At 42.5% G+C, this 23,857-nt stretch overlaps 1 protein-coding gene across 1 annotated transcript; it reads left to right on the top strand.

Moving 5' to 3' along the window:
- Positions 1–10,541: 10,541 nt before the first annotated feature.
- im:7147486 (zinc finger protein Xfin) lies at positions 10,542–19,518 on the top strand. The gene is made up of 2 exons (XM_022207441.2): positions 10,542–10,819; positions 16,041–19,518. The coding sequence occupies exon 2, from the start codon at positions 16,094–16,096 to the stop codon at positions 19,118–19,120; it is 3,027 nt and encodes a 1,008-aa protein (XP_022063133.2). The 5' UTR covers positions 10,542–10,819; positions 16,041–16,093; the 3' UTR covers positions 19,121–19,518.
- Positions 19,519–23,857: the final 4,339 nt, after the last annotated feature.

Below are 23,857 nucleotides of genomic sequence, written 5' to 3'. Positions count from 1 at the left end.
GTATATTATATAGCAAATATATTTTACCCAAAATGTTAGGAATCAGCAGAAGAACCCGGGCAGAGAACACACAGCGGCAGCGAGAACTGGTTTAGATGTAATTTATTGCGGGGAACAGGCTGGTGACAGAGTGAGAGGGGAGTGAAGGGGAGACGGTGGGAGCCAGGAGGGGGAAGCTGAACCGAACGGGGAGGGAGTGTCGGTGCTGGGGATCAGCAGCTGACTGGGTTACAGGCAGGCAGGAATCCAGTGGCAGAGAGCAAACTGGAGGGTTGGGTTCCGAGAGCAGGCGCACGGTGCAGGAGTTCTGAGGCGTCTGGATGGCAAGGCAGGCGTCCGTGCGTTGGCAGACCGGGGAAGGGGTTCCGAGGCAAGGCAGGAGGGACCAGAGGTGCGGGAGGGAGTCCGGGCAGCTGGGTCAGCGGAACTGCAAGCAGGAAAAGGGTGGGTACACATACGAGGGAAGGTGAAGGCTAGAATGCGAAACTGGCTGCGTGAGCAGAGTATACAATCTGGCGGGGTGTGGAAGTTGAGACTGGTTCTTAGTGATGTTACGCTCGAGTCAGTTTGCTCGACACAGTGCCAAGCTTTTGAAGCGAAAGTGTTCCGAGACGGTGTTTCGATCCCTGCTTCAGCACGCCCACAATCACGTGACTATCGAGAACGAGGCCTCGTTACGTCACATCGCGTGTCGCGGTGCTTCGCGCGAACTTTGAAGGGGTGGGACATTTCAATCTGTCCAGGTCTTAAAAGGCAAAGGGGTCTGATTCAATCCTCAAATTGTGGGTTTTTGAGAGGAGGAGATTACACTAGTGCATTTGCCATTTGTCATTTTGAGAGAAGTTAGGGAGAGTATACATTTAGTTAGAATTTAGTTTAGATATATCTAGTTGCATTTCATACATTAAATAACACACAGATGCATACGCATAGATTCACTCATACACAACACACATTCATTCATAGAAACACACTACACATATATGCACACAAACATACAAGTATAACATTTTAAAACATTTATTGCAAGTACAAAGCGGTGTGAGACAAACAGTCCTGAGGCTTTTTCATTTTTTTCCACTTGGATGCAGTTCTGACACAGGACCAGCAGATGTTACTCTTCTGGTTGTGTCAAATGCTTCGAAGCAATGTGTCATTCTTGAAGTAGATGTGTCAAAGTGGTTCATTGCTTCATGAAGCTTCGATTTCACCATCACTACCGGTTCTTATTGTGGAGGTTGTAATCACGGGGATGGCTCACAGCTGCCAGGATTCTGTGGAGAGCACTGATTGCCGAGTGGAGACAGCTGTGAGGCTGCACTCCACTCAGCAACAGCGGAGGAGAGCGAGAGGGAGAGGGAGAAAAGAGAGAGAGAGAGGGAGCAGAAGAAGGGATGTCAGGTGGGGCAGAGGAGGAGGAGGGGGCCCTGACACAAAAAGTACCTCTAGTAAACAAGTTTTGGGTTTAAAATGTTTTTTTTTTTTCCACCCAATAACTGTAGTTCTAACAGAGGAGTTATGACTTTTAAAGATTTACTTATTCTACTCATAAAATATGTTTCTAAAAACAAGATATAGTTTTAAAGGTTTTGTAGGAGCCAATGAGCTCGATTATTATAAATAGGAACCAATCTTTGTCCGGGCAGGTGTTCCGCCCGGAAGGATAAAACAGTTTTGACCGCCGCCGTCGCCGCCGTCGAAAAGCCGGTAACAATGAAATGTTTGTTCATACAAAAGCTGTTGGACTATACTTATTTGGAGTAATAAACGCAGGTTATTGGAACCGCAAGCATTGGTCTCGGCTCTCTTCATCAGACGCGGTAAAGTTGTCTGGCGTGTCAACTATTTACATCCTGGTGAAGCACCTCAGGGGCTTCAAGCATTGGCTTAGCCTCTACATTCAAGTCAAAACTGTTGTGAGTCAACACTGGACTTTTGACAGAAAGTGCGCTCTTGTTTGACGAGCGAAGGACAATATTAGAGCCGTATGTGAGCAGGCTGTGAGCGGGAGCAGCCTATCCAGCGGCACCTTGTTTGCCTACCTGCCGGAGAGGACGCCGGAGAGGGGAGAGCCAGCGGAGCCGGGTGAGGAGCCATCGTGTGGTGTTTCGGTTGTTGGCGTCGGCAGCGCGGATGACGCCGAGGGATTTCGTTCATATGGATTACGGAGCAGCATTCTTCTGGACAAGGTATGGGTAGCGCTACCATAGTTATGAATGGCCATAAAGTTTGTGTGCACACATAATAGCGTAATTCCAATGCATTGGTTGCCGAACAGGATGAACAAAAAACAATAACGTTACGTCATTGTTTGACGTGGTTGACTCTGTCAGTGCTATTTAAATGGAAGAGCGCGTTGCAGACGGGGACAAACATTCTGGCGTGGGTGTGTCCACAGATGGTAAACTGGACGCAGTGACCAGCTGTAGTGACACACACCAGACTAAAAGAGTGAGTAAACTCTCTGCTAAAGCTCTTGAGCAAAAGTTAGAGAGATTGCAAAGTGAAAGGAAAGCTAAACTAAACAAAGCTGCTAAGTTAAGAGAAAATGTGCAATATTTGATGCAAAAATACAAAGGGTCCGACGTGCAAAATGGTCTTGATGATTTTATGAAGCTATGTGATGACATAAGGTCCATTCATGGTTCTGTGTTGGGTTTATTGCCACAAGATGAACAAGGCAGACACGAAACATGGTTTAAAGCAAAGATGATGTTTAATGATGAATTTATTGTCAACACAAAGGGCTGGCTATGTAGCAATGGTGTGTCGGAAATTGCTGCTATTAATAATGATGGTGGAATTGCTGAGCCAGATGATGTCAATCCCAATGACAGTGTTTCGAATGTGGGTGAAATTTCAACCAAAAGTGAAACCAGTAGCCATAAGTCAAGCACCACTTCCTCAGCTAGAGTTAAAGTTGCAGCTGAGAGAGCTGCACTTGTTGCTCGTGTGGCAGCTTTAAAGGAGAGACATGCGCTGGAAGTACAGGAGCAACAAATAAAGAGGAGAAAGGAAGAGCTGAAACTGGAAACCCAGCTGGCTGCCACCACTGCTAAGCTGGCAGTTTTGCAGGCCTCAGAAGGTCGAGGTTCTTCTCATGCAGCTTCTAATGGTATGAACTCTTATTTTGAAAAGGAGAAGAGGAAAATGGCAAAATGTAACATCCTTGACCCTTTGGCTAAGGAGTATGAACCTGCAACTTCCAAAGGAAAAAGAACATGTGGGACACTCACAGAGAACATGCAATCAACAATGGATACAAGGCCTAAGAAAATCGAAACTCAGAAAGCCATGTTGAATTGGGGTACTGGCACACGTCATCAAATGTCTTCGCAACCAACACAATCTCTGCAAAATGGTACAACAACAGCTTGGCGGAATAGAGAACAAATTGGAAATATGAATCCTCAACAAAACAGTCCAGTACCACCTGGAGATGTTGTCACAGTCTTGCACAGACAAAATGAGATTACAACTGCTCTTTTACAGCAGCAGCGTTTACTGTCCTTGCCTGCACGGGATATTCCGGTATATGAAGGTGATCCACTTCAGTATAAAGCTTTCATCAAAGCATTCGAACAAGGAGTTGAAGACAAAGCGAGTAAAGCTGATTGCTTATACTATCTTGAACAGTTCACAGCAGGACAGCCAAAGGAGTTAGTTCGTAGCTGCCAGCACATGGCTCCTGAGTGTGGCTATGTTGTTGCTAAAGGGTTGCTACAAGAACATTTTGGCAGTGAGTACAAGATTGCTAGAGCATACATTGAAAAAGCTTTAGCCTGGCCAACAATAAAGTCCGAAGATGTCAAAGCCTTGCAGGCTTATGCCATGTTCTTGCGTGGCTGTTGTAATGTCATGGAAGAGCTGTATTATATGCAGGAGTTGGACATGCCAACCAATATGAAAACGCTTGTGTCAAAGTTGCCATTCAAGCTCAGGGAGCGATGGAGAGGCAAGGCTCATGACATTTTGGAAGCCACGGATGACAGAGCTCATTTCGGGGACGTGGTGACTTTTTTGGAAAAACATGTAAGAATACTTTCTGATCCAATCTTTGGGGATTTGGAATGTGTAGCGCAAAGCACAGTTGGGTTAAAACATCTCAACAAACTGAAGCCACAGTCGAAGTATGCAGTGAAAGGAAGTAGTTTTGCCACTAGAGTAACATCTATGGAGGCTGTGGACGAGAAACCAGCAAGAAATACCATCAATAAGAAGGAGAGCTTGTATTGTCTGTACTGTTCTCGTGCTCACCTGTTGGAGAAATGTCAACAGTTTAACAATAAGAAACACAGAGAAAAGATCCGTTTCTTGAGGGAAAAAGGAGTTTGCTTTGGATGCTTATGTTCTGGACATATAAGCCGTGAGTGTGGTAAACGTTTGCACTGTGAGGTGTGCGATCAACAGCATCCGACCCCGCTTCATATTCAGAAGCACACTGGGCAGTCTGAACAGACAGCTGAGTCACCAGGGACTAAACCAGAGACTCCCCCGCAGCTGTGTGGTCGTACAGGGGCTGGAAAGGATCAGTGCTTACTTTCTATTATTCCAGTGCAAGTTAAGTCTGCAAAAGGAAACGAGATCATAAAGACTTATGCCTTTTTGGATCCTGGCAGTACAGCAACCTTTTGTTCAGAACATCTCATGCAAAAGTTGAAAATGACAGGAACAAAGACTCATTTTCTTCTGAAAACCATGGGACAAGAAAGAGTTGTTCCATCCAATTCCTTGGTTGGGATGGAAGTGTCAGGACTGGAAGTAAATGATTTTCATCCCTTACCAGAGGTCCTCACACAAAAGCAAATGCCAGCAACGTCAGATAACATTGCTACTTCTGCTGATTTAGAAAGGTGGCCTTATTTGTCTAAGGTACACATCCACAACATAAATGCTGATGATGACTTGTTGATAGGTACCAACGCTCCCAAGTTATTGGAACCATGGGAGATTGTCAACAGCTGTGGTGATGGCCCATATGCTATAAGAACAGTGTTGGGTTGGGTCATCAATGGTCCTTTAGGTGGTAATGGCAGCAACAGTAATGTGACGCTTCCTTCTATTGTTGTTAACAGAATTTCTGTGAGGACACTTGAACACATGTTGAACAATCAATATAACCATGACTTCAATGAGAAGACTTCAGTGGATACAGAAATGTCTAGAAAGGATATAAGATTCATGGAAATCATGGAATCCTCTGCAGCCCTGCAGGATGAGAGGTACTGTTTGAAGTTACCATTTAAGAATCCTAATGTGCAACTTCCAAAAAACTTTGCAGTGGCAAAGCAAAGATTGCTTGGATTGAAAAATTGCGTCAGCAAACATTGGATGATGACGGGCTTAACACGGTGATGTGTGAAGTGGAAGCCATACTTAATGATCGCCCCTTAACCAGACTTTCTGATGATCCCAATGATTTAGAACCTCTCACACCGAACCATTTGCTTCTGCTGAAAGGGAAGCCAGCTTTGCCCCCTGGACTCTTTGAACCTTCAGATATGTATGTGAAGCGTCGCTGGAGACAAGTGCAATACATGTCTGATCTGTTTTGGAAGAGATGGGTCAGAGAGTACCTCCCACTATTGCAAGAGAGACAGAAATGGAATCAGAAAAAGAGGAGTCTGGTTGTTGGTGATATCGTTGTAATCATGGATTCCTCAGCTCCACGTGGTTCCTGGCCTCTTGGCAAAGTACTGGAGGTTTTTCCTGACAAAGGGGGTCTGGTGCGTTCTGTTAAGCTACTGACCAAAACTAATATTGTTGAAAGACCTGTAACTAAACTTTGTTTATTGCATGAGGTATAAACAAATGGGTAATGTGATGTACATTTATGGTTATTGAAGTTTTGCATTTGGCTCCTTTTGTAATGTATGTATTTGAATTGTTATGTCTGTTCGCCAGTAACAATTAGGGGCTGGTGTGTAGGAGCCAATGAGCTCGATTATTATAAATAGGAACCAATCTTTGTCCGGGCAGGTGTTCCGCCCGGAAGGATAAAACAGTTTTGACCGCCGCCGTCGCCGCCGTCGAAAAGCCGGTAACAATGAAATGTTTGTTCATACAAAAGCTGTTGGACTATACTTATTTGGAGTAATAAACGCAGGTTATTGGAACCGCAAGCATTGGTCTCGGCTCTCTTCATCAGACGCGGTAAAGTTGTCTGGCGTGTCAACTATTTACATCCTGGTGAAGCACCTCAGGGGCTTCAAGCATTGGCTTAGCCTCTACAGGTTTATTCCACCCATTTTTTTTTTACCAATAACTTAGACAAACCTCAATTCTAGTGAAGTTAGGGTATTGTGTAAAACGTAAATAAAAATGGAATGCAATGATTTGTAAATCTTTTTCAACCTATATACAATCGAATAGCAAAGACGAATACATTCTATTCAGTTCAATTACATTTTATTTATATAGCGGCAATTACAATTCAGATTGTCTCAAGATGCTTTACAGAACCCATACGCCTGAACCCCCAGACTAAGCCCCAAGGTGACAGTGGCAAGAAAAAACTCCCTTTTAACGTGAAGAAACCTGGAGCAGAATTGGGCTCATATGGGAGACCCATCTGCTGCTGGCCGCCGGGTTGAGAGGAGCAGAAGAGGTAGAGAGGCAGGGTGAGGGATGGGAGAAGAGTGGGGGTCGGAGACAAGGAAACATACTATAACACACATTGGGATACATGCATGATGAGAGCAATATACATGATAGATACAAAATACAAGCCAACATTAAAACAGATTCATGAGTCTATTATTATGGTGTAAGGCTCTGGCATTAAAAATATTCTGCATTTATTGCTGGTAGCAACACGCAAACAGTGTGTGGATGAGCATATTAGGTATAGTAAGGGTGATGCAGAGTAGACTGAAGCCTGCAGTCTGAGAGTGAAGAGTTCTGCTAGGATGATATGGTACCATGAGGTCTTTAAGATACAATGGAGATTGGTCATTAAAGAACTTTATATGTCAGGGGAAGGATTTTAAATTCTATTCTAGATTTCACAGGAAGCCAAGGAAGAGAAGCCAGTGTAGGAGAAATATGATATCTCTTGCTAACTCCCGTCAGTAATTTAATGTTCAAACTGATAAACCAGCTTTTCTGGAACATATTGCAGGCATCCAATTCAAAAGGAGTGAATATTTGCTTAAAAAAACAGTACAATTTATCAGCTTGAACATTAAATATCTTGTCTTTTTAGTGCATTTGACTGGATAAGGTTGACAAAGCATTACAAAGCACTGTATTCTGTTTTTATTTATGTTTAACACAGTGTCCCAATTTGATTGAAAACTGGGGTATGTACTTTCAGTTCATCAGTGTTTGTTTTTTGTGTCTGTGGGCTAGGAAAGCTTACTCCTGTTTTAAAGGTTTACTCCACTGAAATCATATGCTTCTAAAAAGCAAGATATGGTTTTAAATGATTATTTCCACTGAGAGGACTTCTTCAGCAAATTGGTTGTAGTTTTATTCCACATGTATGGAGTTAGAACAGTCTCATAATTCACAAATGCACACAGAAGAATTCACAAATGTAAACTGTAATCCACAAATAAATTAAGAAAGTTCGCAAATGTATTTCTGCATTCACAAACTGCTTTTGTGTGTGAATCGTTTTTGAGACTGCTCTGCCGTCAGCTCGATCCACAAATGCATTTTTTTCAACACGGAAGTTTCTGTAGCCAATCAGATGTCTCCCTCCTTTCAGCCAATCACAAAAACTCACCCCACGTGGGGGTGGGTGTACTGTTCAGCCAATCATATGAACGCGTCCGCACAGCGTTATACTTCACCGTGTCATTGGGCTGAAGAGTGAAGCTGCCCGTCGGAGAGACCATGGCGTCTGATGGGGACAATAGACCCTTTATTTGTTTACAAACATTGTGACGTTTTTTGTGGCCGGGGCTGATGCTGGAGGCAAAAGCTGAGCGAGAAGTCAAGCGGGACTGGGAGTATATAGTTTGCGCTGGGAGTTTGCAGCGCAAACTCGAGCATTTTTAACCCGTTAAACTTAAGTGTACCGCCGGCGGTACACTTACTAATTTGCATAGGAATTTAAAGAATGTCCGAAGGCTGCAAACGTGATTATATAAACATTATACGCCGATGGAAAGCTTAGATTCTCATGAATCCGCCGGTATAAACCACTTTCAGATGTGATTACCACAGCGGGTAATATAAACACATTTGTCCGACAAACAATGAATATCCATCCATCCGTTCTCTATACACGGCTTTAACGTACACAGCGTGACTCACATTTCCGGGTTCATTATTACACACAGATGAAAATATTCCACAAAAAACGGCCATAATCCAACGTTGGACATCCAGACGACACAAGCCAGTAAACTATTTTGTCCAAAATATGTCTTGAAGTCGGTATATAATCCACGAATCGGTCGTTTTAAAGGAAATACACCTCGCGATGCACGTCCAATATGCCCTGTATTTCTCGTCATATTTGACGGGTTATTGTTTTTGATTGTATTTTTTTGTGTGTCTTGTTGTGTCCTTATGGTGTGTGTATTTGGACCCAGTGTCTGGAATAAAGCTGAACTGAATTGAATTTAATATTTTTTATTTACAAATAGAATATTAGCGATTTTTTGTACTGAAAATGGCTGGAATTGACTGCAGCTGATCGTCTCTGTCCAGTCTTTTCGCCTCAGTGCATTTAACCACAACTGTCTTCGTTCCCTCTGAGCACGAGTGTTCGGTGGAATCCTATAAAACTTTAATTTGCGTTCGCCAATGTAATTCCTCCTATTCTGGCATCCAAAAACACAGCAGGACGACATTTTAGAAAAGTTGATAGAGCCTAGTCTCTGTCACATTGAGACTAGGCTCAATGTGACATTGATACTGACATTAACCGTGGCATCTCGCCTAAACCGCGGTAAAAGTACTGGTATTAACCGTGGCATGTTCCCTAAACAGTGGCATTAACCGTGGTATCTCTGCTGACATCTCCAGAGGCCACTGGAAATGCTGCTGCGGCAGTGGCATCTCGCCCAAACAATGGCATTAACCGTGGCACCGCAGCGGTGCCACAAAAAGTGTCACTGCTCGCTGCCAGTGCCACAAATCGGACCTGCTGTCTCTCCAGAGACGATCAGCTGCAGTCAATTCCAGCCATTTTCAGTACAAAAAATCGCTAATATTCTATTTGTAAATAAAAAAATATGACGAGAAATACAGGGCATATTGGACGCGCATCGCGAGGTGTATTTCCTTTAAAACGACCGATTCGTGGATTATATACCGACTTCAAGACATGTTTTGGACAAAATAGTTTACTGGCTTGTGTCGTCTGGATGTCCAACGTTGGATTATGGCCGTTTTTTGTGGAATATTTTCATCTGTGTGTAATAATGAACCCGGAAATGTGAGTCACGCTGTGTACGTTAAAGCCGTGTACAGAGAAAGGATGGATGGATATTCATTGTTTGTCGGACAAATGTGTTTATATTACCCGCTGTGGTAATCACATCTGAAAGTGGTTTATACCGGCGGATTCATGAGAATCTAAGCTTTCCATCGGCGTATAATGTTTATATAATCACGTTTGCAGCCTTCGGACATTCTTTAAATTCCTATGCAAATTAGTAAGTGTACCGCCGGCGGTACACTTAAGTTTAACGGGTTAAAAATGCTCGAGTTTGCGCTGCAAACTCCCAGCGCAAACTATATACTCCCAGTCCCGCTTGACTTCTCGCTCAGCTTTTGCCTCCAGCATCAGCCCCGGCCACAAAAAACGTCACAATGTTTGTAAACAAATAAAGGGTCTATTGTCCCCATCAGACGCCATGGTCTCTCCGACGGGCAGCTTCACTCTTCAGCCCAATGACACGGTGAAGTATAACGCTGTGCGGACGCGTTCATATGATTGGCTGAACAGTACACCCACCCCCACGTGGGGTGAGTTTTTGTGATTGGCTGAAAGGAGGGAGACATCTGATTGGCTACAGAAACTTCCGTGTTGAAAAAAATGCATTTGTGGATCGAGCTGACGGCAGAGCAGTCTCAAAAACGATTCACACACAAAAGCAGTTTGTGAATGCAGAAATACATTTGCGAACTTTCTTAATTTATTTGTGGATTGCAGTTTACATTTGTGAATCCCAGTTCACATGTGTGAATTCTTCTGTGTGCATTTGTGGATTGCAGTTTACATTTGTGAATTCTTCTGTGTGCATTTGTGAATTATGAGACTGTTCTAACTCCATACACATGTGGTTTCTTTTTTTTGCTAGTGTCTGTGGGGTACAATGGCCAACTCCTATTTGCAATAAAAACAAACGGCTGCCATGTTATCTGGCCAATAAAATGAGTTCATAAAAATCAAGGGTCCTGGAAATCAGCTGTAGATATACGTTGCTCGTCTTATTTTTTATTTATGATGGATGATTACACACCGGGGGAGAATAAATACAGAAGGTGGCAGTAATGCAACAATCGCGTATGCCAAATGCCGTCAAACCTCAAAGACGAAGAAAAGAAAAAATAGAAAGGAGGAGAAGAAGAAGAACAGACGCGCTGCCATGGGGCTCTCTGCTGGAGGGGTGTGCGTTGAGTGCGCATGCGCCGTGCTTGCCGTTCCTCTGTGCTGCAGCTGCAGCTCTCGGCTCGGCGCTGTATCTCCTGGCACAGCATCACATTTGTTCACCACAGAGCTGCCGAGCCGAACCTCGTTTCTCCCTCTCCGGAGAGTTTCTGTCTCGTTTGGACAGATGTCTGCAGAGATTTCGCCTCATCTCCTTCCGCCCTCCCAGGTTTGGTGATTCCTCTTCGACGGAAAACGCTCCGGTGGCCGGTGAGTACGTGAAGACACCAGCGGGCGGGCGGGCGGGCGGGCTATTGCTGTGCGCTCCATAGGTCACCGTAGCTAGCTCGCAAACGGTACTTCTTCTTTTCTCTGGCCTACCAAGAAACGTGGCCAGCCGCCTGTTACGGGTTAGCTTTGACTAGCAGCCCCCTCCCGTGATGTCTGGTCGAAGACTCGGGCTGTGTGAGAGCCAGGGCCAGATGTCAAGCTAGCTAGCGTAGCTGAAAAAAAATGTGTCAGGCAGCTGTAAACGGTTTCACGGGCGAGTGACGGTAACTCTGTTAGCAGTGTTTCCAGCATTAGCAAGCTAATGCCACTTCGTATCACCACTATTCGCTGTTTTCATTGCCTTAGTGTGTTGTTGTGTCTCTTCCCACCTCATGGCAGTTTAGATTATTGCGTTTTCGTCATGTGGTTCACCAGATTGTGCAAACTAGGCTGTGCATTTCTACCACAAATTCAGGTTAACAGGTGTGATTTGATGCTGCTGTTTTGTTGCGGTCACCTGATTAACTAAGTTCTGAATTTTGAAGGTGCCGTTAAGAGTGAAAGAACTCCAACGTGCCCCAAAATGGCTGACATCTTTAATGAGGGCAAAACTTTAATCATAGTCCAAATAAAGTATTTTATGCATGATTTGATTTGTGTTTTCATGGAAAATTCTATATTACTAAACGTTTACTGTAAGCCTGTGAGCGTAACCAAGTGTGTGAATCAGGGTTGCAGTTAATGATTGTTTTGGTTGTTATTACTCTCACTTATTTGACTTGTTGTCAGAAAATAGCGTTGAAATGTTGATCAGTGTCTGCCAAAGCCCAAGATGACAAACGTCCTGCTTTGTGCACAACCCAAATATATTTAGTTCTGTCTTAGGAGTATACAAACCAGAAAATGGTCTCATTTGAGAAGCTAGAACCAGACATGTTTTCGCTTTTTTCTTTAAGAAAAATACTCAAACTGAGCGATGAGTTATTAAAAGAGTTTGGGATTAAGCTCATTGTCGACAATATTGGATTGATCCATTAGTGTGTAAGAGAACTACGTGCATTAGCTAAAATCAGCCATAGTTAGAAATCACAATGAACATGGTGTCTTGAACTTCCTGTTAATTTGTTACATTATATTTGGAAAAAAGCTAAATATTTGAAAAAGACTGAATTAGAATACTTTGTTTTTCTGCACAATATGTGTTAAAGGTGCTAAGCTAATGCTTTAAGCCACTGAGAGCATCCAACCGGCAGTCATTAAAATGTATTTGACGTGCTTACTAACGGTACCAATGAAAGAAAGGCCAACTCGTTTGAACTTGTGTTGCACACAGTGTCTTTATTGGTTTGCCATCGGTCTCCAAAGTGCACAAGTTCGTTCGGCGTACAGCGTTTAGTGTTAGCGTTTAAAAAAATGATTTGTCCCTTCCGGCTACCAAGACACAAAAGGTTCCTATCTTATATAGGTAAACCTAACAATTAATCAATACAGAGTGAAGCTCACAGAAACTAATATAATTATAGAGCATTTTCAAATCTGATGCTACAATATAAAAAAAATGCTGGATTTTTTTTTAACCAGATGACTTGAAAAGCTCTCTTTGGAAAGATTTAATCATTCTACAATGAGCTGGGTTCCTCAGTAATGCATATACACTACTCACAATAAGTTAGGGATATTGTTATTTACATGCTTTTTAAGTGCTTTTCCTATTTGGTCTGAATTTTAATGAAATAAGTTATAGTTCCCTTTGATATTACTATTAATGAATAAGAAGCACCATTTTAAAACAGATAGCCCCAAATAACCAAAATTGACAAAGTCAGTAGCGGGTATTTCCACCATTTGCCGCAATGACAGCTTGACAGCGACGTCTCATGCTCCTAACTAGTCTCATGATGTTGTTCTGAGGCAGTGCGTTCCACTCCTGCATAAGTGCTACACGCAGTTCTTCCAGGTCACATGGGGGTGGGGTACGAGCATCCAGTTGCTGCTTCAGCTGGTCCCAGATGTGCTCTTTTGCGTTCAGGTCAGGGGATATTGCTGGCCATACCATATGAGACACTCCGACTTCCTGAAGTCGAGCTGTGACAGTTCTGGCACCATGTGGTGGAGCATTATCATCCATGAAAAGAAAGTTGGGGGTGTGCTGGCAGAATTGGGGGATGATGATGGGTTCTATGATGTCTCTGAGGTAAGAGCGTGCAGTGACTGAGCCATCTGCAATCACCAGATCTGTTTTGCACTGACTGGTGATGCCTGTCCAGACTGTTGCACCTCCTCCACCAAAGTCAACCCCAGGGACTGTGTTGACCTCGGTGTATCGCTCACCTTGCCTTCTCCAGCAATGCTGATGACCATCATTTCTGTGCAAGGTGACCTAACACTCATCAGTGAGCAGGATGGTCGACCGCTGCTGCATTGTCCAGGTCACATGGTCTTGTGAAAACAAACCCAGTATATTTTGCAACCCTGGTTATAAAGTAAATCTGTTTATGTAGGAGTTGTTATTCCTCCTCACACTAGTTATGAAGCATCATGAAGTGACACACATTGGACACAGGATCAGTGACCTTATTGCCTTGTTTCTTTTCTTTTAAACTTTCTACCAGGTAGGGCATTAAGCTGATTAAACCCAAATAGGATTCTTTACATACATTTTTCTTTTAAATTTGTTAACTGAATGATTTTATACAATGACACATACATTTGAAGCTAGAGTTAAACTCTTAAGATTTCATTTTCAGTGCAGATATTTCATTTCAGTATGAGGTTTTCCCAAATTGCAAAAAATAATTTGTCCTTTCAACCCTCCATTTATCCAGTCCACTATGCTTGTTCTCGATTTTGTTCATCCTTTGCAATATTTAAAGCCAATATAAAAACATAAAACTATTTTTAAAAATGACCTAATTTTAATAAACAAGGTCTCAACAGGTGGTGATTAGACTTAAATCAAAAATAAGCATGCATTTCCCATAGATGCTTCATGAAAATATCCTTTCAGTGCCATGAAGAATAAACCTTATGGATGCTGTCTGTTAAATCAAAGTAAGAGCATAAATGTAGGAGTGAAATCAATGTCATAGACTATAGGACACGGTTAACAAAATTTGGGTCACATCGCAGCTACAGATGTCCTCGAGTCAGAGACATTCTTCAGACTCTCCACATCAAAAGTGAGAGGTCAGCGCTGCACAAGTGCTACTCAAGTGTTCATTCAATCCAATCCAGCTCCAGCCACAGTTGGTTGATGATGACGTTAGAACCAGTTTCCATGGAAGCAGCACAGGATTTGGGAAGCCAAACTGTCGTCATCAGGTGCCCGAAAAATCCAAAATTGCATGGAGAAAAATATATACCGGTAGAAAACAGCATTGCTTTACTGCGTATATTTTAGAAAGCATTGATTTTACTCCCCATTTCTGCTCTATAGTACTTTTAAACAATTTACAGCTGAGAAACACTAAGGGATTACTTTAATTCCGTTACCATAAAAATGCTACAAATGAAATGCACGTATGTCAGAGTTTGGAAAATAAATCTGTTTAACTAGAAATTGTTATTGGTTTTGGGAAAATTGCAATAGATATGTTATATTTACTGCATAATAAATTTGAAATATCTGGTGGAGCATGAACAGATGAGATGCCATCAAAAATATTAATTGTATATTATGATCGGAAGATGAAAACTTAAAGTTGTAAAGTGCTTTCAGCATGTTTATTTTAAGTTTTTAAGTGTAATATAAGATATAACCTAAAACTGATTGTGGTAAGTTTAATATATGTAGAAATAAAAAATAATTTCAAAATGTACATGCAAGGATTTTTCTGCAAACAGTCTGTGACATTGAAAGAGGTAGGCCATTAGTATCTCAAGAGACAAAAGGTCCTGCGCAGTATCTTAGCTGTTCATTACATCACTCTTCTGCCCAGAACCCTCAGATGTTGTACCTGAAATATTCTGGAACACTCTCCCAGTTTGAGAGCCGCAGCCTCTAATGCTCCAAATTACCACTGAGACGCCTCGGCCTTCATCCTCCTCAGTTCCAGTTGTTTCTTCAGTCTCTCTCGACCTTTTCATGCTCTTTCATCCTCATGTTAGCGTCAGCTGCCACATCTATTAGAACTGCCCTCCTCTGCTCTTTGTCAACCACCACTGTGTCTGGTTGGTTAGCCAGCAGCTGCCTGTCAGTGTGGAACATGAAGTCCCACTGGATCTCAGCCTTGTTGCTCTCATCCACTTTTGGTGCTGTGTTCCATCGGGACTTGGGGACTTCTTGTCCATAGTCGGCGCAGATGTTCTTGCCCACTATCCCAGTCACTCGGTTGTGCCTTTATTATTATTAAGTAGACTTTGATGTGTTGTTATGCAACGTGAATTACTGGTGTTGCTGCATGACCTCCAATATCCAAAGCTTATTTAAGATTGTCATGGTTGGGCCCTGTTCAGAGGCAGCATCATGATATCACAGGTCTGAATAATTTTCATCCCTGCTGTGATGGTAACCTGGAATCATGCCAGCGGAAATGGGGCGTAAATCTGCAGCTGTGGGATCTCATTCCATTTTTGCTAAAAGACCTGATGGATTTGCTGACCACGAGCAGTTGTGGTTATGTATCTGCATGTTGTGATCAATGGCATGCCTCAGGCACTCTGTGGAGTTTGTTGCTGGGAGTAAACGTTGACACAAGCAACTGTAAATGTTTGAGCTGTTGAGACATTATTCCGTCATATCCACATTGACTACAATTTCACCTAACAATGTTTTGTGTTAATGCCAAATTGTGTTGCGTTATTTCAAACTAATTTCCTGGAATGTATATGAAGAATTCCCTACACCTTAGGGTTGAAATTGCTCTTTTCTACCTCCTAGATAGCTGGGAAATAATATTTCAGCTTGAATACTAACATTGTACCCCTAGTGTATTGGGGCTTTTTTTTTTTTGCTCCTAGATGATTCCTAATGTTACTTTTTTTTGTTGGTTTGTTTTTCAGTTTGTGGCTGGAATAATTATCTAATTTTGTTCTTTAAAGATAACATGCCTTTAAAAACCACTGACAAGTTTCAGGGTTCAGAGTGTTACATTTGGGGAAATTTCCCCTGACATGGGGAGTAATAAAAGATTATCTTATCTCTTATCTCTTGCATCTTTATATTTTAGACTGTCTGATTTCTACTGTTGATGCCATTTTTGTGTGTTTGTGTGATTTACAGGAATCCATCCTGCCTGACCACAACGCCTGCCTCGCTGTGTTTGTTTGGCTGCCATGATGCTTGGGCTACAGGGAAATACTTCCTCCAAAGTGTATCGATGCGTGGCCTGCTCAGCCACCTTCACTGGACTGGCTTCCCTGCTGGTACATCAGGCGAGCCACGCAAGTGCAATCTCCAAGGTGTCGACTCCAGCGCCAACACAGCAAAGCATCAACCCGCATGAAACGCTGTTTGCAAGTCCAGACTCATCCGGCGAGCACACCAGTCCGCCAGCAGTGCTGCCTGAGAGCCCTTCACCTTCCTTTTATATTTGTGATTGTGGAGAGGAATTTCATGACTTTGGTCTTATGCTGGAGCATAAACGTTCACACGTTGCTCCACCACAGCTACTGCATCCCCTGGATAATAACATTGCTCTTTGTGGTGGAACAGGCAGTGAGAAGGTTTTTCCCACCCAGCATATGTCATTTTCTCCTGCATCCCAGACAGGTTTGGTTCTTAGCCGCCCTTCTACTTCCAAGTCCCCAGCTGTTGAATTACCCACAATAGCAGCCAACAAAGCAGATGGAAGCCTCGAGGATGGTATTGCCATAGTAACCTCTCCCCAAAGCCAGTGTACGCCCCCTCGCGATGACAGTGATAAACACCTTGACAGCATGTCGGCCATGGCAGAGCAAATACCAGACACTGCAGAGGACATGCATTTTCAGGACAAAACAAATTCTGTTCAAAGCAGCGAAAAGGGTTTGTCCAAAAATAACAATCTCATGAAGTTGCTGGCGTCTGCATACATGAAACGCTTTCCACTTACTCAGTCTCACGATCAGAATGAAAACACTATCGTCCCCAAGCAGGAGGTTGTACCTGTCGATGTAACGCCTCAAGCAAAAACAGGGATGCCACCAGTCAATGATCTCTCTATTGCACAGTTGCGGCGACTGCTTGCAAAACCTGGTATAAAGACAAAAGCTCCATCCATTAGTAAAGTTCTTGAGTCCAGTAAGAAGAAAATTGTTTCCCTAACTAAGACTTTGTCTCCTGTTGTGGTTCTGGAGACACGTCAGAAGCTCATAGATCCTGCTGGTAATGGTATATTTGGCAGATATCAATGCGGCCGTTGTCGTCGTGTATTTCAAAATGTGGACAGATTGACAGAGCATCATTTCTTGCACAAAAAGGAGAGAATTAAATGTTGTCGTCGTTGCAAACAGCTGATCATCGGGCGGCTGCCTTTGCAAGACAATCACGTATGCCCTCAGTTTGTAAGCAAGAATATACACTCAAGTGCTTTTAAAAACAAGTTACCCTTTGCCCAAAAGTTAGTGCCATTCCATAGTCTGAACAATGCCAAAAAAGTTTTCTACTGTCCCATGTGTAAGCACAGCTATGCGCGGAGATGGAACCTCAAAACGCACAGATGCCAGGGTCCAGGGTCAGCCCTTTCTCGACAAGCCAATCAATCAATGCAGAGAATGTTTGCACTGAGGTCAAACAATAATGCCAGAACTGGTACTGAGGATGTTAGTGCTGCATCTCAGATGGCCAAGAGTGTTGGTGTGGGCACTGAGATTAGTAGTCATATTAAGGTGGAGGAGCCTTTTCCAAGTAAAGAGCAGTCTGTAGTCTCACAGTTGGCCTGGGTTCATCCAGCAAAAAGCTTCTCCCCATTCTCCTCCACATCTTCCATGATGGAGCAGCACAAAGATCCCTCCTTGTCTGGGATTTCACTCCAGCAAGGAGAGGAAAACAGCTGGGAAGCAGAAGCACTAGATAATGAGGATAGTAATGAGGGACAGTGGAGGATGCCATTGGATGATGATATGGAGATGCTAAATTCTGCAGGGAAAGCTCGTGATGTTGGAGAGGTGAAGAAGTCTGTGCCAGCTGAACACGCAGAGATGATCTCTCACGGCCTGCGCTATTTTGTCAGAGACGGTGTAAAGCGTTACCCTTGTAGTAGGTGTCAGAAAACGTATAGTCGAGCATCTACATTGAGGCGCCATCTGCGACTGTGTGGGTTTAGGCCACGTGGGTTTGGAACTTTAGCACAGAGTGCAGGTCAGGGTGTCATTACAGTACATACCAGCAGTGTGAAAATGTTTTCCTGCTACATATGTGGGAAGTCCTTTAACCGCAAAGATAACATGATGGTTCACAGAAAGAGATGTCAGTTTCAGCGAGCAATGGCAGAAGTGGAAAGAGGGAATGTGCAGCAGGGTTTGCCAAGCAATGCAACAGCAGACTGTCCACCAAAGGAGGATGATGGAGGCAATTGGGGCATCATGTCACTGCCCTCTGTCCTTCCAAGGAGGGTGACATGTGAGTGTGGGGTCGGATTTACATCTCCAAGGCTTCTCTTGGAGCATTTGCAGAAGCACGCACAAGAGTCATACACATGTCCGACTTGCGGAGAGACTGTAAATTCCTGGGCAGATTATGAAGTTCATCTGCAGATCCACATGCATCCTCATCATCAGCTACTGAAGGGCCTGCAGCCGCAAAGGTCACAGCCTCTGTTGCTCAGATTTCAGCAGCAGCAGCAGCAGCAACCTCAGCAGCAGCAGCAACCTCAGAAGCAGCAGCCTTCTCAGTCGGTGCTTCAGCCTCCACAAAAGAGGCCACACATAGAGCAACATCCAGCAAAAAAGCAGTCGCGGATTGTATGCACAAGATGTGGGAACACCTTTGCAACTCGCTGTTCCCTTCGCAGGCACGTATCCTGGAATCGATGCAAAGGTGCGCGGCTTACAAATCCACTCACAAATCCCCCCAGAACCTACCACTGCACCCACTGCAACTCTGATTTCCCCAACACAATCAGTCTGATATTTCACCAGAGGAGTGGTGCTTGCAAGCCTGCCATCAAGCCTTCTCGCTGCCCTGTTTGCCTTCGCTGGTTTGGTACTGAGGACAGTTTGCAGAAGCACCTGCTAACTCACAAACAGTCTGAGTCGTATCGCTGCGATGTCTGTCAGGGTACATATCCAAACCTTAAATCGCTGAAAAACCACCGCAGGAGGATTCATCGCATCATGGCTGGGGAAATTAGGCCACAAACACAAGAACAAATGACTTCTTAACAAAATGTCTTCTTTCTAAAAAAAAAAATCTAACATGGGACTGGTGCATTTTTGAACAGAGCTCATTTTATTAGTATCGCTATGTTCTTTCTATTTTTGCCAGATGTATTTTTTCCCCCCCTTTCCAGGGATTATTTTGACATTGTACAGCTACATAAGGTGGTTTTTAAGCAACATTTGGGTGTCATACTAGCTCTCCATGAATTAAAAAAAAAAAGAAAAAAAAGCTTTGACATACTGTACATTTTAGTTTAACTGAGTTAATCCCTATATTACATAGCCTCATTAGCCTGTAAATAAAATTTCCAGTATTTGGTAATCAGACTTTTACCATGGAGTTGGTGATGTAGCTTGTTGTTGTTGTTGGTGTCAATAAACATACCAGTATGTGAAACTTGTATCATTTTGTGTTCTATGGGTCGAATATCTAAAAGTTTTCAAAAGGAAAAAGTGCAGGATGAACACAGGAAAGTATTATTTACAATGTGGAAAAGGCATGTTTTTTATCATTATTGAACTGACAGAACTTAGGCTTTTTAAATCGGGGGAATAAGTGCAGATAAAACCTGGGATGTTTCTTTTTACTGCTATCTATGCTTCTTGTCATAATTTGATATTCAGAATTATCAAGATTATATTTTAAGTCATTTGATTCCACGGTAAATGATCTGTGTGGTGTTATGTCGTCATGTTGACGTCTTTGACTAAGTTCTGGTGAGCAAGATTGCTCAAGAGCAATATATTAAAACTTCATAAAACATGTAGGTGTCCTTCATGGAAAGGTAATCCTTTCAGCACACATTTGCATTTTAATGAGCAGTGCCTAAGTGCTAGGATTCCGCAACACTAAAATTGATACAAATGATGTGTTATGCAGTGCTTGACATGTTTGCTCAGTTAAGACTAAAGTTTTTTTTCTTGTAATAAAGTGTAAAAAAAAAAAGCATTTTAATTTTTTCTTTTCTTTTTACAATTGCAAGTTCAAACTACCTTAGAGAATTTAACCCAATTCCTATATAGATATTGTGCCACAATTCTTAAATATAAATATTTTACTATGTACTCAGCGGTGCTAAATATCCGTGCTGGCCTGACTTTTCAGCTGCATCGCACACTCCTGATCAGCAGATGGAGGTAAGACCGGTAATAACAAGAATGGACTGTCAGGTCCTTTAGAACATCTGTATCTCCATGGCAACTGAAAAAAACTCTCGTCTGTTGTTGGGGACTGTACCAAAAATTGTAGCAATGAGGGCTAGAGTTAAAATTATGTCAAGTGCAATTTCAAATTATTTATGCAGCAAATGTTAAAACACCTGAGCAACCAAAGCGCTGTACAGTGTATAAGACTGGCAACCAAAACAAATGTGCAAGAAATAAAACTAGATTAAAAACTTCCTAACTAAATTTAAAAATTATGAAAAACACATGAAGTGACATGTTTTTTACTTTGTCCAAATCATTCAAATCAAATGAAGCTTAAATGTCATTTTGATGAGAGAGCGTTTCTCCAGGATCCAAAAAACAGATCAGCACTTCAGTATTCTGACAGCTTGTGAAACAAAGCTGTTGATCAGTCTGCTGGTTCTGCCTTTGATGCTCTGAAAATGCTTGCCTGATGGCAGCAGTTCAAAGACTTTATGGACAGGGTGTGAAGAGTCCCTGACAACGTTCAGTGCCATGCTCCTGCAGCGGCTCTGGAAAGGTTCTTCAACAGAGGGGAGGGAAACTCTGATGACCCTCGCAGCTCCTCTGACTATCCTCTCCAAGGCTTTTCTGTCTGACATACTGCAGCTGGAGTAGCATGTTGAGATGCAGCATGTCAGGACACTCAAGACCACACTCTGTAGAAAGTCCTGAGGATGCTGGTGGTGAGGGAGGCTTGTTTCAGCCTCCTCAGAAAATGCCGTCTCTGTTGGGACTTTTTGACTTAACCATGAACCTGGACAATGTAACCTTGAATCTGTCTCCAACAGAGCAGGAAAGCAACTAATAATTCCCTTTCTTTGTTGATTAATCTAACAGTTTCTTGATAAATTGAGTACGGTAGTTGTTTGATCTCAATGTCAATTGGTGTTTCCCAAAGCCTAAACTGACATCCTCAAATGTCTTGTTTAGTCTACAACCCAAAGATATTCAATTTATTGACATAGGAGAATAAAGAAAAGAAGACTTATTTACATTTACGGAGGTGGAATCAGTGAATTTATACTTTTTTTCTTCGATTTATAACAGGTAGCCAGTGCAGGGATTCTAGTAAAGGAGTGATGCTTTCTTTGTTTTTTGATGCCAGTTGGGAGTCTTGCAGCTGCTTTCTGCATCGCCTGAACACCGGACACTGAAGACTGGCCTATACTCAGGCACAGAGTGTTACAGTTATCCAGTCTTAATGAAATTAATGCAAAACTTGGAATCTTCTTTGTTCTTTTCCTTTCGGCTTTTCCCTTCAGGGATCGCCACAGTGAATCATCTGTTTCCATCTCACCCTATCCTCTACATCCTCTCACATCATCTGTCTAACTTCATGTCCTCTTTCACTACATCCATAAACCTCCTCTTTGGTCTTCCTCTAGGCCTCTTCTGCCAATACATTCACTATCCCTCCTCTGTACATGTCCAAACTATCTCAGTCTGGCCTCTATGGCTTTATCTCCAAAACCTCTAACATGTGCTGTCCCTCTGATGTGCTCATTCCTGATCCTCCCAATCCTGGTCACTCCCAAAGAGAACCTCACCCCTTTTAATCTCTCCTACCTCCAGCTCTGCCTCCTGTCTTTTCCTCAGTGCCACCGTCTCTAAACTATACAACATCACTGGTCTCACCACCTTTTTCTACACTTTTCCTTTCATTCTTGCTGATCTTGTTTTATCACACCTGACACTTTTCTCCACCTGTTCCAACTTGCTTGCTTCTTCGCCGCTTTTCCGCTCTCTCTCCATCACTCTGGACTGTTGACCTTAAGTAATTAAAATCCTCCACCTTCTTTATCTCCTGGTTTATTTAAAGGGTCGTTCACCAAAACTGCAAAATTATTATTAAAAATGAAAATGACTCTCGATTACCTGATATGCCATTTCCACTTCATCTAGTAACTTAATGTTGGAAATCCAGATCCAGCTCAGCAGTTCTCTCAAAATAATGGCATTTAATGGCAAATAAAGGCACATTTTTACTTATGATTATTGCTATGCAAATCATCCAGGACACAAAGTATGGAGGAAACCAGCTATCTTCATATGTTGCTCATCATTTCCTTGATGTTGCTTTAGTTTTCATTACGGACGTATGTTGACATCTCGTGTTACAGTCACCATGACCAGTACATGACCAGCATTTACTTATCTTCTATAAGAGTAGTCCTTTGTGTATTTACTTAAATACACTACCTTATTTTTTTTCTCATGAAGCCTTGCCAGGTCTCTGAGACATTATTGTACTGATAAAACAAGTAGTGCATATAAGAAAATGCCATCTCTGCAGTTAATGAATGAGTAGATTGTGCATTTGAACAGTCTGCTGACCCTTTGATTGTGCATTTGAACTTTTGACAAACTTTAACTGTCTATGACCTGTAGAATGTTCCTATAATTAGGTAAACAGACGGACAAACAAGCAGCTATGTGTAAGAAAACAATCAATTCTAACAAAATGTTGGAATTATTGTCCTGTCTTGGTGGAGAGAGTGTACCAAGTAACTGTTTGATGGTTGTATGGGTGCACTTGTGCAAATGTGTTCAATAAAGACTTGAGGAAGGCAGTGTCCTGTGAGATTCATTTACTATCATATTTTCACTAACGTAGCCCTCATCCAGACATATTTAATTGGAACAAAGACACAGCAATCTGTCTAGTTTCTCTGTCATCCAGGTCATAATAACCCTAAGAGCTTCAGCAACAAGGAAGTAGACTTCTTTTTATTGTTCTTGAAGATGTTCCTTCAGGTCTAACTGATTGATTGAAAGCATCAGATATATTGTCGTCCCCAACTTAACAGCCACATTCCTCAAGGTGTGAAGGGTTGTGAAACTGCTGGGTCAGGGGTCACTCCACATGTTAATGGTGGTGAAACTTTCTGGGAAGAGATTTCAAGGCTGTTTTGCAAGTATGTGATAAGTGGTGCCATAACCCTCCTCCTCCTCTATTTTGAGATCACTGTTCTAGTTTAACGTGGATGGTTTTCTTTACGCTACTTTCAAACCAGCTGTCTTGAATGTGAATTCTGCTGTTATCGAAGGAGTATAACTGATCTATTGGATGCAAGTAGACAGCTCACTACATTAGACTGCATATATACAGGGTTGCTCAGCTCGTGTTTGGGTGTTTTGTCTTCAGGATGAACCTTTTTTTTGCCTCAGACTGTTGCTGGGTTTGAAATGAATAGATATGTTGTGTTTGGAGAAAATCCTCTAACTTAATCAGGTATTCTAATTACATAAGAGTGGTGTGCTGCTTGCCCTTGTGTTATTCTCTGTTTGTTATAGGGCTGTTTTTCCAGATGTCTTTGCTGACTTCACAGAGGCCAACTTGGGATAGCCACATGTTGTTTTTTTTAAGTAAGTGTGCTCCTTCGCTTTTCCTTCTACCTTAGTAGGGACAGACTCAGTCCAGTGCCCCTAGCTTTGATGCGGTGTGTGGTGGGAGTCAAACAGAAGTTATTGGTTTGTGTGTGTAGGTTTCTTGTAAACCTCAGTGTTGAGACTTCCGTTCTCCTCATTGAGCACAGCACAACCAAAGAA

Source organism: Acanthochromis polyacanthus, chromosome 12 (assembly GCF_021347895.1).
Source record: "Acanthochromis polyacanthus isolate Apoly-LR-REF ecotype Palm Island chromosome 12, KAUST_Apoly_ChrSc, whole genome shotgun sequence".
In the NCBI taxonomy this organism is placed as follows: domain Eukaryota; kingdom Metazoa; phylum Chordata; class Actinopteri; family Pomacentridae; genus Acanthochromis; species Acanthochromis polyacanthus.
The sequence above is the reverse complement of the archived record's forward strand: the minus strand, read 5'-3'. Positions and strand labels throughout refer to the sequence as shown.

What these genes read in the sequence shown, in the direction of transcription:
- im:7147486 (XM_022207441.2), top strand. Translation starts at nt 16,094, where the DNA reads ATGATGCTTGGGCTACAGGGAAATACTTCCTCCAAAGTGTATCGATGC.